General features: G+C 26.7%; 2 protein-coding genes across 4 annotated transcripts in view; one reads left to right on the top strand and one right to left on the bottom strand.

The window, feature by feature from the left end:
• The window catches only part of LOC127288847 (vascular endothelial growth factor receptor 1-like), a 24,213-nt gene extending 6,418 nt beyond the window's left edge, over positions 1-17,795 (top strand). For 2 of the 3 annotated variants that reach the window (XM_051316533.1, XM_051316532.1), the window contains exons 2-23: positions 270-400; positions 637-829; positions 1,181-1,311; positions 1,560-1,707; positions 2,648-2,805; positions 2,895-3,063; positions 3,381-3,504; positions 4,036-4,235; positions 4,405-4,568; positions 6,127-6,265; positions 6,397-6,540; positions 6,788-6,943; positions 7,453-7,592; positions 7,764-7,923; positions 8,023-8,123; positions 8,558-8,708; positions 10,284-10,508; positions 10,702-10,870; positions 14,297-14,567; positions 14,729-15,060; positions 15,124-15,229; positions 15,287-17,795. In XM_051316533.1, the coding sequence (XP_051172490.1) occupies positions 270-400; positions 637-829; positions 1,181-1,311; positions 1,560-1,707; positions 2,648-2,805; positions 2,895-3,063; positions 3,381-3,504; positions 4,036-4,235; positions 4,405-4,568; positions 6,127-6,265; positions 6,397-6,540; positions 6,788-6,943; positions 7,453-7,592; positions 7,764-7,923; positions 8,023-8,123; positions 8,558-8,708; positions 10,284-10,508; positions 10,702-10,870; positions 14,297-14,567; positions 14,729-15,060; positions 15,124-15,229; positions 15,287-15,973 (4,199 nt within the window). In that variant the 3' untranslated portion in view covers positions 15,974-17,795. The remainder of the gene's footprint in view (positions 1-269; positions 401-636; positions 830-1,180; positions 1,312-1,559; positions 1,708-2,647; positions 2,806-2,894; positions 3,064-3,380; positions 3,505-4,035; positions 4,236-4,404; positions 4,569-6,126; positions 6,266-6,396; positions 6,541-6,787; positions 6,944-7,452; positions 7,593-7,763; positions 7,924-8,022; positions 8,124-8,557; positions 8,709-10,283; positions 10,509-10,701; positions 10,871-14,296; positions 14,568-14,728; positions 15,061-15,123; positions 15,230-15,286) is intronic. The other variant, XM_051316534.1, reaches the window with a different exon arrangement.
• The window catches only part of LOC127288852 (uncharacterized), a 42,330-nt gene continuing 35,143 nt past the window's right edge, over positions 11,673-18,859 (bottom strand). The window contains exon 11 of the transcript XR_007844095.1: positions 11,673-12,587. The gene's annotated coding sequence lies outside the window, so the exon portion shown is untranslated. The remainder of the gene's footprint in view (positions 12,588-18,859) is intronic.

The following is an 18,859-nucleotide window of genomic DNA, read 5'->3' as shown; positions in this document are numbered from 1 at the left end:
ATTATTATTATTATTATTATTATTATTATTATTATTTGAAATTTAAATATTCTATTTACTTTCTGAAATTTTTTTTTAAAAAAATATAAAATTTTAGGAATTTTTTACCCACAAATAGAACAAGAATTTAGCAAAATTTTAACCTAATTCAAAATTTCAAAAACTATTTTTCAAAAATCTAAATGGAAAACCGTGCAGTTTTTTTTATTGAAAAAATTAAAAAAATAATATTTCATTTAAATAATAAAAACATTTTTTTTTTTGTTTAGGTTCATTGGCATTTAAACCAATACTAGAACCTTCGTCAAAGGAAATAATTATAAACGAAGGAGATTTATTGGAACTCAATTGTACAAGCGGTACACCATTAATTTTTGTTTATCCTCACGAACTCTTAAGTGTAAGTTAATAAAATATATTTTTTAAAATTTATAAAAAGAAAAAAAAATTTTTGATTACAAAAATTTGTCCATCTTTTTTTTTTAATGTAAATAATTGAGAAAAAAAATGAAAATACGAAAAAATATTATACAAACTTTCTAAAAAAAATACACAAGTTTAAAAAAAAATTTCAAATTAATTTGAGAAAATTTTATTTTTTCAAAATTTTTTAAATTTATAATTGTAATTTTACAGATTGATACTTCAGATGCAATTTTATCGACAATCATTGATGATGATGGAAATTTTATTATCAATTTTCGGCGCTTGTCAGCAATTTCCGGTGACACTGGATGGTATGGCTGTGCAGAAGAGGATGTCGGTTTCCCTAGCAAGCAAGATATGGGTTTTCATGCTAATTTCTCCTGGATTTATGTTTACGTAAAATGTATTTCAAAATCTTATTTTATTAAAATAAATCTTACACTTAATATTTTTCAATAATTTTTTTTCCAATATTTTTTTTCACTAATAATTCAAAAATTTATTTTCCTCCAAATATGATTTAAATTAAAAAAAAAAAAACATCAAAATTTTTTTACGATGGTAGAAATGTTATTTTTATTTTAAATAAATTTAAAATTTTATTTTTGTTTATTTATTAACAATTTTTTTTAAAATTTATTTAATGTTTAATTCTCATAAATTCTAAATTATTATTACAAAATTTTTATTTCTAATATAATAGAATAATTAAAAATTTGTAAATAATAAAAATTTTTTTTTTTTTAATTTTTAGCGGATGAACAATTATTGGTTGCTGATTTAGATTTGGAAGTTTTACATGCAACTTCAGGATACGATGAAATAATTCCTTGTCGTCCTACATCGCCTTATTTTAATGTCACAATTTCAATTCTCGGCGATTCTGTAAGTATAATGAAAATTTTATTGACCCTCTAAAAAAAAATTTAATATCACCCTGATAAATTTTGGAAAAATAATTTTTGTAATTTTAATTTTTTTTTAATATCGCTTTCCCGAATTTTTATTTATATAAAATATATATTTTAAAATTATATTTTTTTCTAACGATGAATTAAAAATGTTGTAAGAGAAAAGTTTTAAAAAAGCAAAATTTATTATAATTATTATGGAATAATTTTTTTTTTTTCAAGATATATGAAAAAATACAATCGACATTCAATCCAAAAATTGGATTTGTCCTCAAAAATCCTCAAGTGATTGACAGCAATCAATACGAATGTACTGCAACACGTGAAGATGGATTCACTCAATCGATTGATGTATATTTAATGGTCACAAGTGAGTTATTATTAATTTTTTATCATAAAAGAAAGTTTTTTTGAAATGTTTACAAAATTTTAATACATTTTTAAAAATTTAATGCAATTTAAGTTTGGGTAAATTAATTTTTTTCAAACTTAACAAGAAACGAATCGAGGTACATTTTCTATCTGGGCAAAATATATTTTTTATATATAAAATTATGTAAAAAAATTTAGGGTACTGAAAAAAATTATTATTTGCGCAATGTTACAATGGAACTTTGCAATATTTTGGAAAATAATACACTACCGTTCGAAATTGTGCGAACGCTTACACCGCGAGTCATTGAAAAACATACTCGCGTGAAAATAAAGATAACTCTGAGAGAAATTAACGTAGAGACTTTTCCCTTATAGCGTTGGAAAGCTTAAGTAGGTTTAAATATATCATGTTACAAAGTTAAAAAAATAATTGTAATCATTGGTCAGTGAAACATCTTCTCTGTCCTTTTTGCTATTACAGGCAGTCAAAGAGAAGATATTAAAGCAGTAGCTTGCTTTTGCAACACTGCACTTTTTTGTAATTTTCTTTTTTCTGTAGTAGGACACAGAATGCTTTTTATTTTCTGGCATCTTATCATTATTACGAAACAGTTCTTTTAAAAATATCAATCAACAAAATTAATACTACAAACAATTCTATTAACTGTTATAACAGTTGTGTTAGGTTGGAATTGTATTTCAGGGTTGGGTAGCGTTAATTAGAAGAAGTTAAAGTAAGGGTACGGACACAATTTACATCTGTATCTCACAAGTAAAACTTTAAGTTTAAAGGTATGCTCACACTATTTGCAGTGGTAGCAGTGGTAATTTTGTTCTTTTTAACCAGTAGGAAAAAGAAATTATTATTTCATATATAGAATAGTTTGACTTTAATTCGAGTATTTATAATTTGTAATAAATTATTTCTTCTACAGCTCCACCTTTAATAGAGGATTTAAAAATTACTCCTGTGAGACCGCGATACGTGATTGAGGGTCAAAATTTAAGTATTAATTGTACAGCAACTATAACAAAAGGAGGGCCATTTACTGTTCGATGGTTTGGTCCACCTAATAGGACTTTAATACAAAATGTAAGCTCTAAACTATATATTATATATGTAGTTTTTTTTAAGCTAGTATCGATATCAGAAACATCTGTTGTTAAAATTCATTTCTTTAGGATCCAAGAAGACCAGTTAAAAATTATACATCTCACTTGGAACAATTCTGGAAATACACAGTAGAATTAAATATTCTAAATTCTACACATGCCGATAATGGTATATATTACTGTGAAACTAAAACAAACGGCCCAAAAGAGGAGGCACAAACATTTATAGAGATACACGGTGATAATCTTTTCTCATTTACCCTAACATAACCTCAAAACCGAAAATTGTTTTTAAGGCAATGATAAAAATTAGATTTCAAACAATTTAAGATTTTAATTTAACATAATTTTTTTTAACTTCGATCTTCTAAAATTGTTTGAAAATAATTTTATTAAATTTTTGTATGCTTTAAAAATTATTTTTCAGTTTTAAGGTTATGTTACTGTCTCAGCAGTTCTTAAGTATATTTATTAAAAAATACTTAAACTTATCTGCTTAGATTGTTTTGAAAAGAATAATTTTTTTTAAACAAATTTTTGTTTCTTTTTTCCTAGATCCTCGAATAACTTTTATTGACGTTGACAGTGATGATCACTATCGATATCACGTACTAAACGAGACAGAACACGTGAGATGGATAGTGCATATTTATGCTCATCCACCACCAACAATTCGTTGGTAAGATTCATTACATTAAAAAAAAAATTCCGTTTTAATTAATTAGTAATTTTAATTTAAAAATTAATTTTTATAGAAAAAAACCAATTTAATAGTTAGCAAAATTATTCCTACTGAAAATTAATCTAAAAATTTTTAACAATTAACGTTGATTATAAAACATAATTATTAAACATAAAAATAATTTTAACACTTGAAAGTTTTTTTTTATATGTTCTTCTATTAAAGTATTTTAAATAAGAGCGCGTCTTCTTCTACCAATTAGAGAGCTTTAGTGTGGCGCAAGCGCAGTTGACGTTCGCCTCTTTGCTCGCTGTGATTTCCCTTATAAAATTTGAGAAAAAAAATGATTTAAAAAAATCTTTAAAAAATATCAAGGTTCCAATTTTAATAATGACATTAAATAAAATACATATTTTGAAAAAAATAGAGACGCAACTAATAGATTCAAAATAAAGAAAGTTTTTCTGAATTTTAAAAATAAATTAGAATATTTAAATCAGCATTATTTTTTGTTTCTTTATTGTGTAGGATGTCCAGTTTAGGAAAAAGTGAATTGCAGCCAGTAGACGATAGATTACATCCTGAATATAACATAACCGTAGATCCAGAATTGACAATGACTACTTTCTCTATTAGAAATTTAAGGCTAGCTCATTCTGGCAATTATACACTGGAAGTTTCAAATGAACATGGAAATAGGTCCATCACATTTTCTCTTTATGTTAGAAGTAAGACTTATTATTATTATTATTATTATTATTATTATTATTATTATTATTATTATTATTTTTATTATTATTATTATTCCAATTAGTTATATATTTAGATATTAATGTATGTTAAATATTTCGTTAATAATTCTTATGAGTATGATGATTATAAGTAAAAATATTTCAGTGAAACCGAGAAATAATATTAAGGTACATGCGTATTACGCTCCAAATCAATTAGTGGAGATAAGAAATGAAATTGACGCATATCCAGCGACAAATGTGACCTGGAGTTATCTTAATTGTCCTCATTATCCATCTCAACATAGTTGTTTTGTCGAAAACATGTTGGTAGGAGAAAAAAAAATATATTTGTTACAATTTTTATTTTTTCATTAGATGAAAATAATTTTTTTCACTTATAGGTGATTATCCAAAAAGAGCCCATTTTCTTATTATATTTTTCTTCATCACGTCAAAATTTTTTCCTAACCTCAAAAACCAATGGATTTTGTGTCATATATATAAAGGCCTAAGCAGAATAGATTCTTGAACGGGAATGCAATCGTAAACGGAAACGTAAGAATGTGTAAGAGAAGGATAGCAAATATCTTTATTCTTCTCACACTCATTCTTACGTTTCCGTTCACAATTGCGTTCCCGTTTAAGAATCTATTCTGCTTAGGCCTTAGTTTGAGGTTATGTTAAGGGGTTGAACCTCCTTAAAGATAAGCACACGACAAAACGGGACGCATGAATATGTTCCAAAAGTCATTAATTACAATTTTCATTTTATGGAATTTCATTTGTCATAATTATTTTTGAGCCGAATTTTTATTTCTTCAAATTAGTATGTTGCAGAATTTTCATAAAAACGATTTTCTATATTACAGAATTTTTATATAACCGAAAATTCACTTCATAGAATTTTTATTTATTCAAATTTTTATTTGTCAGAATTTTTTATTTCCTCGAATTTTCATTTCATACTATAGAAATTTTACTTAGCCGTAAAAAATCATTTAACGAAATTTCTAATTGATAGAATTTTTATTTGACCGAAATTGAAAATGGCCGAAAAAATAATCGATTTTGCGCGCGATTTTTAAAATCAACCAATCACAATTTTATGGATAATTTTTGATTGGTTGATTTTTAAAAATCGCGCCAAAATCGATTGTTTGTTCGGCCATTTCCAATATAGAAAATCGTTTTGATGAAAATTCTGAAAAATATACTAATTTGAAAAAATAAAAATTCGGCTCAAAAATAATTATGACAAATGAAATTCCATAAAATGAAAATTCTAACTATTAATTTTTAGAATATATTCATGCGTTCTCAGAAAAAAAATTGTTAACTGTATAAAAATCGATTATTTAAACAAATATGGGAAATTAAAACTAATATCGTAATTTTCTATTACGGCGCGTTTGTATAAGTTTCGGTGTATCAATTTCAGTGTCGAAAATTACGTGTATTTTGAAGATAATTTTCCCGCCGTAATTGAAGGCAATAAAAATCCTTAAAAAATATTTCAATTACGGCGAGGGAAAAAATTTGATCTCAAATAATTAAATTAATAATTATTTAAATGTGCATCTTTATAAGTAATTGTATCAAAAAAAAGATAATGAAAATAATTTTTTTAAATCATTTTGCAATAGTTATATTAAATATAGTAGTAATAATAGTTATTTTTTATAAACGCGCCGTAATTGGTACACTTACTCTATATTTGATGCCAAAAAATAGAAATTGATAAAAAAAAAATCAAAATTTTCAGTTACTTAAAAAAAAATTTCTCCCTCGAAAATGACCAGTTTCTGGAGAATCACCCATATGTGACAATAAAAATTTGAATTGAGCTTGATTTTAAATTGCATTATATTTATGTACTTCCTTTCAGGAATGGTCTTTAACAGAAGAATCACCCATTAGGTTTGAGACAATAGTAAAATTTCAGGTAAAAATGTCTGGTGTTATTACGTGTCTTGCATGCAATGAAGTTGGTTGCGAAATGGCACACGAAGTAGTTTTAGTTTCCGGTGAGTATTGTAAAAAGAAGCAATTAAAAGAAAAATAATATTATAATTTAGAAAAAATTTTTCTAATATTAAAAATTTTGAAATAATTAAAAAAAAATTAAAAAATTCGTTTTTACACTTTTTTTTAACAGATGGAAACAATGGTGTTGGAATAATAATTCCCGAGGGTCAAATGACAGTTGGAGATGACTTGGAACTAATTTGTTTCGCATCCATTTATAACTACACTAATAATTTAAGATGGCAAATTGACGAGCAAGATGTCGTCGAAAACGGTATTTTTTTTGCCATTATTCTACTCTTATGGAACAAAAAAAAAAAAAAATGAAATTTTTCTATTAAAAACATTTTTACATTTTATAGAAAAATTTTTGAAATTAATAATAATATTTTGTAAATGAATGTAAAAAAAAAAAATAGCAAATAAGTTTTTGTCTACTTTGGAAGCAACAAATTTCTTTTCATTCCCCAAAAATATTATTTCGAGCATATTTTTTAAAATAATTTATTTTATAATTGCAGACAGAATAAAATTAATTAAGGAGAAAACACAATTTACACATCGTTCAATATTGTCAATAAAAAATTTACAAAAATCCGATGCAATGGAATATGCGTGCGTCGCAACTGCTAATGATTTCAACGAATTGAAAGAATATTACATTTTGAATTTAGCTGGTATTTACATAAACTTTTAATTGATTTTTTGTTATTTTTCTTAGTATTTGTTTTTTTTGTTATTTTAATATTTTTAAATTATGTTTAATTTATTTTAATATTTTTAAATTATGTTTAATTTATTTTAATATTTTTAAATTATCACAGATAGCACGGAAACTTGCAGCAAGCTTACCGTGCAAGCTTGTCTGAGCTAGCGAAATGTCCCACCCAGGGCAAGCTTGCCGTGAAAGCTTGCTGTAAGCTTTCCAGGAAAGGTTGCTGCAATCTTGCCATGAAAAATTGCTACAAGATTGCTGCAAGCATACTAAGAATGATTGCGGCAAGCTTGCCGTGAAAGATTGCTGTAAGCTTGCTACGTAAGGTTGCAGGAGAATTTCAACAAGCTTCTGGAAAGGTTGCTGCAAGGTTGCTGCAAGCTTGCGCGGTAAGCTTGCCGCAAGTTTCCGTGCTATCTGGGATGTTTAATTTATTTTGCATTATTTTAATATGTATAATAATTTTTCAAGATCCAATACCGGCTAAAATTATAGAAACAAATATGAACGGTACAGAAGTGACTTTTGATTTAAATACTTTGGGCCACAACATGATTAGTTTAACTTGTGGTGCTATTGGAACGCCTAAACCCAATATCACATGGTATAAGGTAAAATTTTCGTTTTTTTTTTTTGTAAATTTAAATAAAAATTTTTTCTTTAATTTGATAAAAAGTATACAATAATTTATGTACGAAATTTTTAGTTTTGTTAAAAAAAATTGATAATTCGAAACCAAAAAATTGAAATATTACAAACGACATTTTTTTTGTTACTTTTAGGATGGTAATCTCCTTGAAAGAAATAATCAATATTTTTTCACACGAAGTAAACAGGAACTTAATATAAAATATCTCGATGAAGGAGATAGTGGAAAATATTTGTGTCGTGCCGAAAATCGTTTTGCTAAAGAGGAAAGATTTTTGACGTTCATTGTTGTTGGTAAGAAAATTAAAGAAAAAGAAAAAAAATTTTTTTTTTTTTAACACACAGGAACTATTTTTTCATAAATTAAGAATGAAAAATTATTTTTAATTTTAGGAAAAGAATTGCCAAAAACTTGGATTATTGCTGGTTGTACTGTATTAATTATTTGTTGCCTATTGACTGTAATTTATTGCATCAAATTTAGACGAGAGAGGGTAAGTTTAAATTATTAATTTTTTTTTTTTTGAACTTAAATTCCAATAATAATTATTTTAATATTATTTTAATTATAATTAAAATTTTGTTAATAATATTTTTTTAAAAAATTATTATTTTATATTAAAAAAATCGTATATTAACATCATTTTTGTTATATTTAAATGTTAATATTTTTTTCAAAAAAAAAAAAAAAAAAAAAAAAAAAAAAAAAAAAAAAAAAAAAAAAAAAACCCAAAACGTCCATTAGTTCTAATGAAGAGAAAAATTTTAGTTTGTTTGAAAATCTCTTTGATAATATATTAAGTGAGGTCGTTAAGTGAAACGTAATATATGTAATTCAGAAGTGTATTTTTTTATGACATCATCACTTAAATTAACTAGAATCGTTTTGATTATACATTATATATATACAACGTTCTGTTTGATTTAGGTAATGAGAAAACAGTTAATGGAGGCTGGACTGACTCATTTCGAAGAAGGAGCTCTGGAATGTTTGAATCCTGATTTAACATTGGATGACCAAGCAGAGCATCTCCCCTATGATAGAAAATGGGAATTTCCTCGTGAGAAATTGGAACTTGGTAAAAGATTTTTCAATTAAAAAGAAAGTTAATTAATTGTTTTTTTTAATTTATTTTATATACATATATATATATATATATAAAATAATTTCTTCAGTTCAAAGATAGTTTCTTTGCATTAAATAAATATTTTAAAGTAATTAGTAAGTAAATAGTGAGTAATAAGTAAGTAAATAGCACGAAAAAAGAAAGTAAGAAAATAGTAGTAATCAAATAGTAAAAAAACTTGAAAGTAAATAGTCAGCCAGTAGTAACTAGATAGTAAATTAATAGCTAGAAAATAATAAGTAAATAGTAAATAAATATTAAGTAACTAGAAAAAAAAGTAAATAGAAAACAAAAAGTAAATAGTAAGCCAGTAGTAAGTAAAAATAGCAATAAAATAGTAGGTAAATAGCAAGTTAATAGTAATTAAATTGTAAACAAAAATAGTAAGTAAATATAAAAAAAGTAAGTGAATAGTAAGTAAATACTACGAAAATAGTAAGAAAAAATAAACAGAAATAGTAAGCAAGCAAAAAGTAAATAGTAAATAAAAATTAAGCAATTAGTAAAAAATAGAAAGTAAACAGCAAGTGGAAATAGTAAGAAGATAGTAAGTAAATAGTAAATAAGAAATAAATAAAAATAGTAAATAGTAAAAAAAAATTAACAGAAATAGCAAGCAAGCAAAAAGTAAATAGTATGTAAAAATTAAGCAATTAGTAAAAGGAAATAGAAATTACTTGTGGGTAAATAGTAAGTAAATAGCAAAAAAATGTAAGTAAAAATAGTAAGGAAATAATAAGCAAAAATTGAAAGTAAATCGTAAGAAAAAATAGTAAGTAAATAGCAAATAAAAATAGTACAAAAATAGTAAGAAAAAATTAACGGAAATAGTAAGCAGGCAAAAAGTAAATAGTAAGTAAAAAATAAGTAAAAGAAAAAAGAAATAGAAATTACTTGTGAGTAAATAGTAAGCAAATAGTAAGTAAAGAGCAAAAAAATGTAAGTAAAAATAGTAAGGAAAAAATAATCAAAAATTGAAAGTAAATAATAAGAAAAAAAGAAAGTAAATAGTAAGTAAATAGCAAGTAAAATAGTAAGAAAATAGTAAAAAATAGAAAGTAAATAGTAAGTAAAAATATAATGTAAATAGTAAGTATATAGTAAGTAAAATCAAGAAAATTTTTAGCAAATGGTAAGAAAAAATAAAAAATAGTAAGTAAATAGCGAGTCAGTAGTATGTAAATAGTAAGTAAATAGTAAGAAAAAATAGATAGTAAATAGTAAGCAAATTAAAAGTAAATAGTAAGTCAATTGTAAATAGGCAGCAAGTCAATAGCAAGTCAATAGTAAACAATAATAGTAAGTAAATAGTAATTAAATAGCAATCAAATATTAAACAAGCAAAAAGTAAATAGTAAGTAAGTAAATAGCACGATAGTAGTAAGTTTATTGTAAGCAAATAGTGATTATATATTAAGTTTTTATGTTAAAATAAATTAAAGCAAAATTAAAATTAACTTACAAATATTACTTTTTTTGCTTTTATTGGTAAAACTAAAAATCATTTTTTAAAAAATTTCATTGTAGGTAAACAATTGGGTAGTGGTGCTTTTGGCGTTGTTAGAAAAGCTCGAGCTAAAGGAATATTGGAAAACGAAGAAGTTACAACCGTTGCTGTAAAAATGGTTAAACGAACAATTGATCCAACTTACATTAAAGCTCTAGCTAGTGAGCTTAAAATTATGGTCCATCTTGGAAAGCATCTCAATGTTGTTAATCTCCTCGGAGCTTGTACAAAAAATATTTCTAAAAGTGAGTATCACTTTCCTACTGTTAAAATTTGTGTTTGTGGAATAAATTTGTATTATACCAATCTATTAATTTTTATTTTGCTATTAATTCTCTTTTAAAAAAAATGCAATGAGAATTATATTTAAAAAAAATATATATAAAATATAAGCAGCAAAAAATGAATTAAAACAAAAAAAAATTTCTCTAATTTTAGGTGAACTATTAGTCATTGTGGAATATTGCCATTTTGGCAATTTACACAATTATCTTCTTCGACATAGAGGAGATTTTATTGACCAAATTGATCCAACTACGGGAAAATTGGACATTAACATTGGTCAGGATATTTTATCGGAAACTAATAATTACGACGATGTAAACAGGTATGTTCTTTTTTTTAATAAATATAAATTTTCTAATATTTTAAATTGTGAACTAACATATATTCGATTAATTTGGCTTTTACTTTTTTTGATTGAGAATAATATATGCGAAAAGAAAGTATATAAAAATCACTAAACATTTGCCGTTAATTCTCGCATATAAAATTACTTAAATTATTTAATTTAATTTAATTTTTTTTTTAATTTTTATGATGACTAAAAATTATCGAATTTTCATATCGAAAAATTTCTATATCTAAATTCTGATTTAGTAGAACTTTTATTTAACTAAATTTTTTAAAAAGCAGATTTTCTAATACATCGAACAAATATAAATTCTGACCAATGAAAATTCGAACAAATATAAATTCTGGCAAATAAAAATTTGAAAAAATTCACATTCTGAATTTTCGGCTACATAAAAATTTTGCAATTTAAAAAATTAGTTTAATAAAAATTCTGTTAAAAAATAATAATTCGAATAAATGTAAATTCGACTAAAAGAAAATTTTATCTGCTTAAATTTTACCTTCATGAAGTTGGCGTCGACACTCTCAGCGCCGAAAATTATTTTTACAGAACCAAAAATGTCAAATTATTTTTTCTTTGACAATATTTTCGGTCAAATTAATACCTTCAGAAATATTTTAAGGTATTATGTAGACCTAAAACATTTTTAAAAATTTGATATTTTTGGTCCCATGAAAAATAATTTTTCAACGCTGAGAGTCGAGGCCAACTTCAGTGAGGTTAAATTTTGTCAAATAAAAATTCTAACTTTATGCGTTCATTAATTTTTATTTGTAGCATGCTGCACGTATTTAATGCATGGATTATTGTTATTAACTTTTAACGTTATAATTATAAAATGAAGTAAATTACAATTAAAGATAATAAAATTATGAAAAGTATTACGAAATATTCTATATAACAATGTTGATGTGAATTATAAAAAAAAGGGTTACTAAATGATTTTGTATAATAACAACTTTCTTTCAAATGTACTAACTGACCACGTGTGGAAGAGTCAATTGGGGTCAAGTTGAGTCTTATCGTATAATTTTAGTAGCAACTAACAATAAACCTCATAAAGAGCAATTAATTCAGTTTTCATTTTGATCTGAGATGAAGAACTAGATTGTCAGTGTAACAATTCTCTTTCTTCTATTTTATTTCTCTTTAAAACTTAGATGAAAGAAAAAAAAATTGTAGAAAGTTGAACGTAAAATAGAAATTATTTACTGGGTTTGTTTTAACTTTTTTTCTTATATTTTTAATGATTGGAAAAATTAGGATAAAGAAAAAATAAGGACAAAAAAATAAATTACTGACACGGAGAAAAAAGAATTGTTATGGTTACTAAAAAATTAAGTCAACACAACAATTCCGGATTGTCAATATAGAACCAGTAGTTCTATTTGTTTTTGGGACAAAAAAAAATCGGATTGTTATTAAAACTATTCGGATTGTTCGGTGAACAAACAGAATTGTTTGATGACCAAAAAAAATTGTTATGGAACAGTTGAAATAACAAAACTAAATTGTTAAATCGGCAATACAATTTGTTGTATTAACAAAGCTTTGATCCGTTTAATACAATTTGTTCAGTTTCTTTGCGTTCTAAAATAATTGATAGCAGCTTTCCGTAGGTCATATCACCAGTTTCATTTGCATTAAAATCTATGGAACATGCAGCTTTTGAATCAAATTCTTTGACCTGAAACCAAAAGAATTATTTTGAGTTAAAATTTGTTGTTAAATAATATTTAATATACATTTTGTATTTTTTAAAGTGAGGTTATGTTCAATAGTAACCGAGTATAACTTTACCGATAAACGATGAAATTATCTCTTCATCCATTCACTTAAACTTGCAATAGATTTCTCACTTTAACCGGATTCATTATTTAACAGCACTTTGTCATTTTTAAAAAAAACTAATAATAAAAGCAAAAGTGGCACATGTGCACAGTGGGACAAAGTCTCAAAAACCTGTCCAAAAGTAAAAAAAAAGTTTTTTAAAATGCGATTATTTCTATATATATTGGTAGAGGACCCCATATTGGATCCGCTATTTTGAATTTTTGAAAAGTAACACTGGATTCGAAATCAGCGACCCCGAAAACCCCCGAGTAACGAGTTTCAAGCGAATCTGATTAGTTTTTAACTTTGACTTCCGCCATATTGGATCCTCCATTTTGAATTTTTGAAAAGTAACACCGGATTCGAAATCAGCGACCCCAAAAACCCCCGAGTAACGAGTTTCAAGTGAATCTGATTAGTTTTTAACTTTGACCTCCGTCATATTGGATCCGCCATTTTGAATTTTTGAAAAGTAACACCGGATTCGAAATCAGCGACCCCGAAAACCTCCGAGAAACGAGTTTCAAGCGAATCTGATTAGTTTGTAACTTTGACCTCCGCCATATTGGATCCGCCATTTTGAATTTTTGAAAAGTAAGACCGGATTCGAAATCAGCGACTCCGAAAACCCCCGAGTATTGAGATTCAAGCGAATCTGATTAGTTTTTAACTTTGACCTCCGCCATATTGGATCCGCCATTCTGAATTTTTGAAAAGTAACACCGGATTCGAAATCAGCGACCCCGAAAACCTCCGAGAAACGAGTTTCAAGCGAATCTGATTAGTTTTTAACTTTGACCTCCGCCATATTGGATCCGCCATTTTGAATTTTTGAAAAGTAAGACCGGATTCGAAATCAGCGACCCCGAAAACCCCCGAGTAACGAGGTTCAAGCGAATCTGATTAGTTTTTAACTTTGACCTGCGCCATATTGGATCCGCCATTTTTAATTTTTGAAAAGTAAGACCGGATTCGAAATCAGCGACTCCGAAAACCCCCGAGTATTGAGATTCAAGCGAATCTGATTAGTTTTTAACTTTGACCTCCGCCATATTGGATCCGCCATTCTGAATTTTTGAAAAGTAACACCGGATTCGAAATCAGCGACCCCGAAAACCCCCGAGTAACAACAAAGGACGCGACGATTTGCACGCCACTTTGCGAGAATTTAAGATAACCACGTGACATGGAACAATAAACCTGTCAGCTGAACAAATCCAGATTGTTCCATCAGCAATCGACAGAGAGTTTGCTTCTGCAACTGTACGGAATAGCAAACTGAACAAAATTGAGAATAAAAAATACATATTGTTGTTAAAACAACATACATTTGTATTGACAACAATCCGAATTGTAATATTAACATTTCGAATTGTTATATCAAAAAATCTATTGACAACAATCCAAAAATTGTTTTGCACAACAATCTCATTTTTTTTCCGTGTGGACTCAAAAATTATATTTCCACACACTATGAAAAATTTTAACAAAAATCTTAACATTGCGGTGTTGGTGCACGTGGGATTTGTGTTAACACTTTCTCTTTTTTTCTCCACTATTCAGGGTAAAATATGCTGCATTGTCTTTTTCTCCTAGTCATAGCTATAATTCGGACAATACTCGACCTGGTGTTGAATCCGTAACATACACTCAAGACTCAGTAACATTAGGAACAGGAGAATTTAGTATGAGCAATACATCATCGCAACCCGATTGGCGAACCAATTATCGTGGTGATTACAAAGATAAAAATTTAAGACCAATCTGCACACAGGATTTAACATCCTGGGCTTTTCAGGTTGCTCGCGGAATGGAATATCTCTCTGAACGTAAAGTACGTAATTGAATTGTGCTAAATGTTTGAATGTTCCACACTTTTTTTTTGTCGTTACAATCTTTCTAATTGAGTGCACGATTGTATTTGTAATTTATATTAAATGTTTTTTGATTTTTATAATTTGATTTAAAATAAAGTTTAGAATTTTTTCTTTATAGGTTTTGCATGGTGATCTTGCTGCGCGTAATATTTTATTGGCAGAAAATAATATTGTAAAAATATGTGATTTTGGATTGGCAAAAACAATGTATAAGGATAATAATTATAAAAAGAAAGGCGATGCATTGTTGCCAATTAAATGGATGGCGATAGAATCAATTCGCGATAGGGTATTTTCCACACAATCGGATGTATGGTCATTTGGCATTGTTTTGTGGGAATTTTTTACATTGGCACAAACGCCTTATTATAGTATTGATGCAGAAACGCAATATCATAAATTAATTGAAGGATATAGGCTAGAGCAACCTGAATATGCTACAAGAGAAATGTGAGTTTCAATAATTTTGAATATTAGATAATATTTTAATTGATCTAATAAATCTTTCTCTAGGTATGATATAATACTGCAGTGCTGGACAGTTAGACCAATTTTACGACCATCATTTTCGGAATTAGTGAATTTAATTGGTGATTTGTTAGGCGAAAGTGTGAAACAGGTGAGGTTTATTTTTTGCTATAATTTTTCATTATTCTAATTTTTTTTACACCTTTAGCACTATATGGATCTGAACACACCTTACATGGACATGAATACAATGGCGTTGGAGGGAAAAAATGACTATCTAAAAATGATGTCAGCTCCCGATCATACATTACTCTCATCACCAAGTCATGATTACGTGAATGCTCCAAGTATTGAATCAACAGGTCGAGGTGATTCTGCCTATTTAAGTCTGAGTCCTTCGGGAAAGGACGATACAATGATTAATAGTCCAGGTCCTGATTTTAATCATACACATTTTCGATTTCCAACTCCAGTTAATAATAAATCAGCTAATGATTCAGATCCAGATGAAATTGTTGAATCCTCCCCAATGCTACAAGAAGATGATGATCCCTACCTCAAACCAATTAATATTCATGAACAGCGTGCAAGATTTGTTAAGGAACAACAATCAAAACGAAGGAAACCAGTTGAAATACCTGATCCAAATTTAGGTTACTGTAATACTTCAAATATTAATTCATTGGATAATAAAAAAGACACAGTGGATTATACAGAGAAAAAGAATGGCAGTAGTGTTCCATCGATTATTCGAACGCAAGACAATTATGTCAATATGCCGAAGCAAAAAAGTGATTTACGTAAAGATCTTCCTCCAGGAACTTCGGTTCAATCATTTTCAAATCCTAGTTATATTTTTATGGATCAAAAAGATAATGATGAGGTTGATGTTTAAGACGTGATATATTTTTTTAAATTGTGACTTTTTATTAAAAATATCGCTATATAAGTTAATTTTAATTCTCCCGAAATGAATTGACGAAAATATATTCAGAATTTAGAAAATTGTTTTTAAAAAAACAATAAAAATACGAAATTTTTTTTTATTTTTTTGCAGTCTTGTTTAAATAATAGAGATTGTGCCATGATTAAAAAAAAATTAATATTTAAGATAAAATAATATAATTTTGTTAAGTAACAATTGTTTCATTAACATGAAGAGTGGCTGTGAATGATTTTGAATTAAAGTGAAACACCCAATTACATTCTTCAATATTTGAAAAAGATTTCAATTAATTTACTATGAGGCCGTTTTCACTGTGTGGAGAAATTTAATTTTCCGAGAGGTTAAAGATAGTCTGCGTCTGCGCAGACAAATATTCTGCGCAGACGCAGAATATATAACCTTTCGAAAGATTAAATTTATCCACACGGTGAAAATAGACTCTATATATACGGTTATTTTCAATTAATTTACAAACGGTTATTTAATTAGTTAAATGAATTTCAAGACTGTTGATATATTATCTTGCAATAATGCTCTAAAAAAAACTTCTTGATAACAATTTTTTTAAATAAAATATTTCATAGAAAAATTTTTTTAATAAAAAAAGAATTCTACATACTGAAGGACAAAATTGAATATTTTTTTTGACAAATTAGGCACACACCCAAAAAAATGTTTCTTTGAATCAAAGAAAATTTTTTTAAATTAAAGAAAACATTTCTTTGACTCTATATCATTTTTCTTTGATTCAAAGAAACATTTTTTTTGGCAATTTTCACTCTTACGTGGTATATGTATTCAATTTTAAAGCCAAAGAATTTGTTAATAAATTAGAAGCAAAAAATTTTCTCACCTCATTTATATTTGTTACATAAAATTAATTTAATTTAAAAAAAAATTTAATTTTTCTGTAAAATTATTTTTATTGTAGTTGAGAAAATTAATGTACTTAATCAAACTTTTCAATAATTGAGAATATCATTGAAAAGTCAAAATTAGAAACGTATTTAGTTAAATAATTGACAATATTTTTATAAATAAGTAGTTTATATAAATATTTTTTAAAAAAATTATACAAATTATGAATATTGCCTGTAATTTAATTAACGTGATAATGTCTGTAATTAATTGGCGCAAATTAAATTAATTCCAATTTTTAAAATAGGTAAAATATAAAATATTAAAAATAACAAAATACGTTATAAATTATATTATGTTATTAAATATCGACTTTATCTTATAAAAATTAAGTAAAAATAAATTTTCTATTTCGTTATTGAGATTAATAAAATGTATAGTTTATGAAATTAGAATTTTTAAAAATTGTTAACAAATCAATTTTATAATTCATTATAATAAATACATCTAACTTCTCAGAGCTTCCTTTATATGTGAACTTATAAATTAAATTACTCAAGTTTTATACTAAAATTGCTTTTTGATTAGAATTCCCATATAGATATATATTTACGCTTATTTAAAAAAAAAATTAATATATTTAGAATAAATAAGTAGGTGCGAAAAAAATTTATCAAAGTACTTAATAACTCTTTGCCTCGCGTTTCACGTATAATTAATATGTGTGTTTGTGTAAATATAGATATTTTGTAATTCAAAATAAATATTTCTATGTTTTCTATGTTATGTACTTTCTTGAACAAAATTTACTGATACGAAAATTGTATAACGCATTTTTTTTAATGACAAACTCAATATAATTGTTTAGAAATAAGTTTTTGTATTTTTTAGTAAAAATGACAAAAAATTGTAAATTGTACATAAAATAAATGAAGGTAATAAAAGAATTTTTTTTTCTTTTCAACAATAAATAATTAAGTTTTTCGATAAAGAAGAAACTGTGTTATCTTTTGTGAAGATGGTTTTTTTTGTACAAGTGTGTTCGGAAATTAAATTATAACAATGCAAATTATAGATAAACTCGAAAATCTCGAAAATCGAAAAGAACGGAAAACATAACCTATAATACCAAATTTTCTTTCTTTTTACGACTGAAGTGGAAGATCTGCATAACCCTTGTTATTAAAGGCAGATACCTGGAGCCCGGTGCTTCCCCTGTTGAAAATTCCTATGTGAGAACACATATGGGATCCCATCCAGGATCTCTTGTGAGTTCTTACGTGGGTTCCCATACAGGTTCACACATAAGATCCTGTATGAAAAGGTTCCTGGGATGAACTTGCGTGAGATCAAGCGCACGATCTTATGTCTCTGTAAAAGCAATAACACAGGATCCCATGAGGTTTCCTGTGTAGGTTCCTATATGAACAACACGATAAATAGGAACACACATGGGATCTTATCCGAGATCTTGTATGAGTTCTTACATAGGTTCTCACATATAAGAAGATTAATAGCAGCTTAATAAGATTTTATATAATGCTTTTATATATATGCTATTAATCTTCTTATATGTGAGAACCTATGTAAGAACTCATACAAGATCTCGGATAAGATCCCATGTGTGTTCCTATTTATCGTGTTGTTCATATAGGAACCTACACAGGAAACCTCATGGGATCCTGTGTTATTGCTTTTACAGAGACATAAGATCGTGCGCTTGATCTCACGCAAGTTCATCCCAGGAACCTTTTCATACAGGCTCTTATGTGTGAACCTGTATGGGAACCCACATAAGAACTCACAAGAGATCCTGGATGGGATCCCATATGTGTTCTCACATAGGAATTTTCAACAGGGTAGAGGTTATGTGGGGATGACAGTTTTTGTTCTGGTCGACCTACTAAAAACCACACCCTTTGGCTAGACTAATTGCTCACACTACGGAGCTGCCGTCATGCTTTAAACTTCGTAGGT

Source organism: Leptopilina boulardi, unplaced genomic scaffold, assembly GCF_019393585.1.
Source record: "Leptopilina boulardi isolate dan_hultmark-lab unplaced genomic scaffold, ZJU_Lbou_2.1 LbouV2_396, whole genome shotgun sequence".
NCBI classification, from domain to species: domain Eukaryota; kingdom Metazoa; phylum Arthropoda; class Insecta; order Hymenoptera; family Figitidae; genus Leptopilina; species Leptopilina boulardi.
This window is presented reverse-complemented; position numbering and strand designations above follow the sequence as displayed.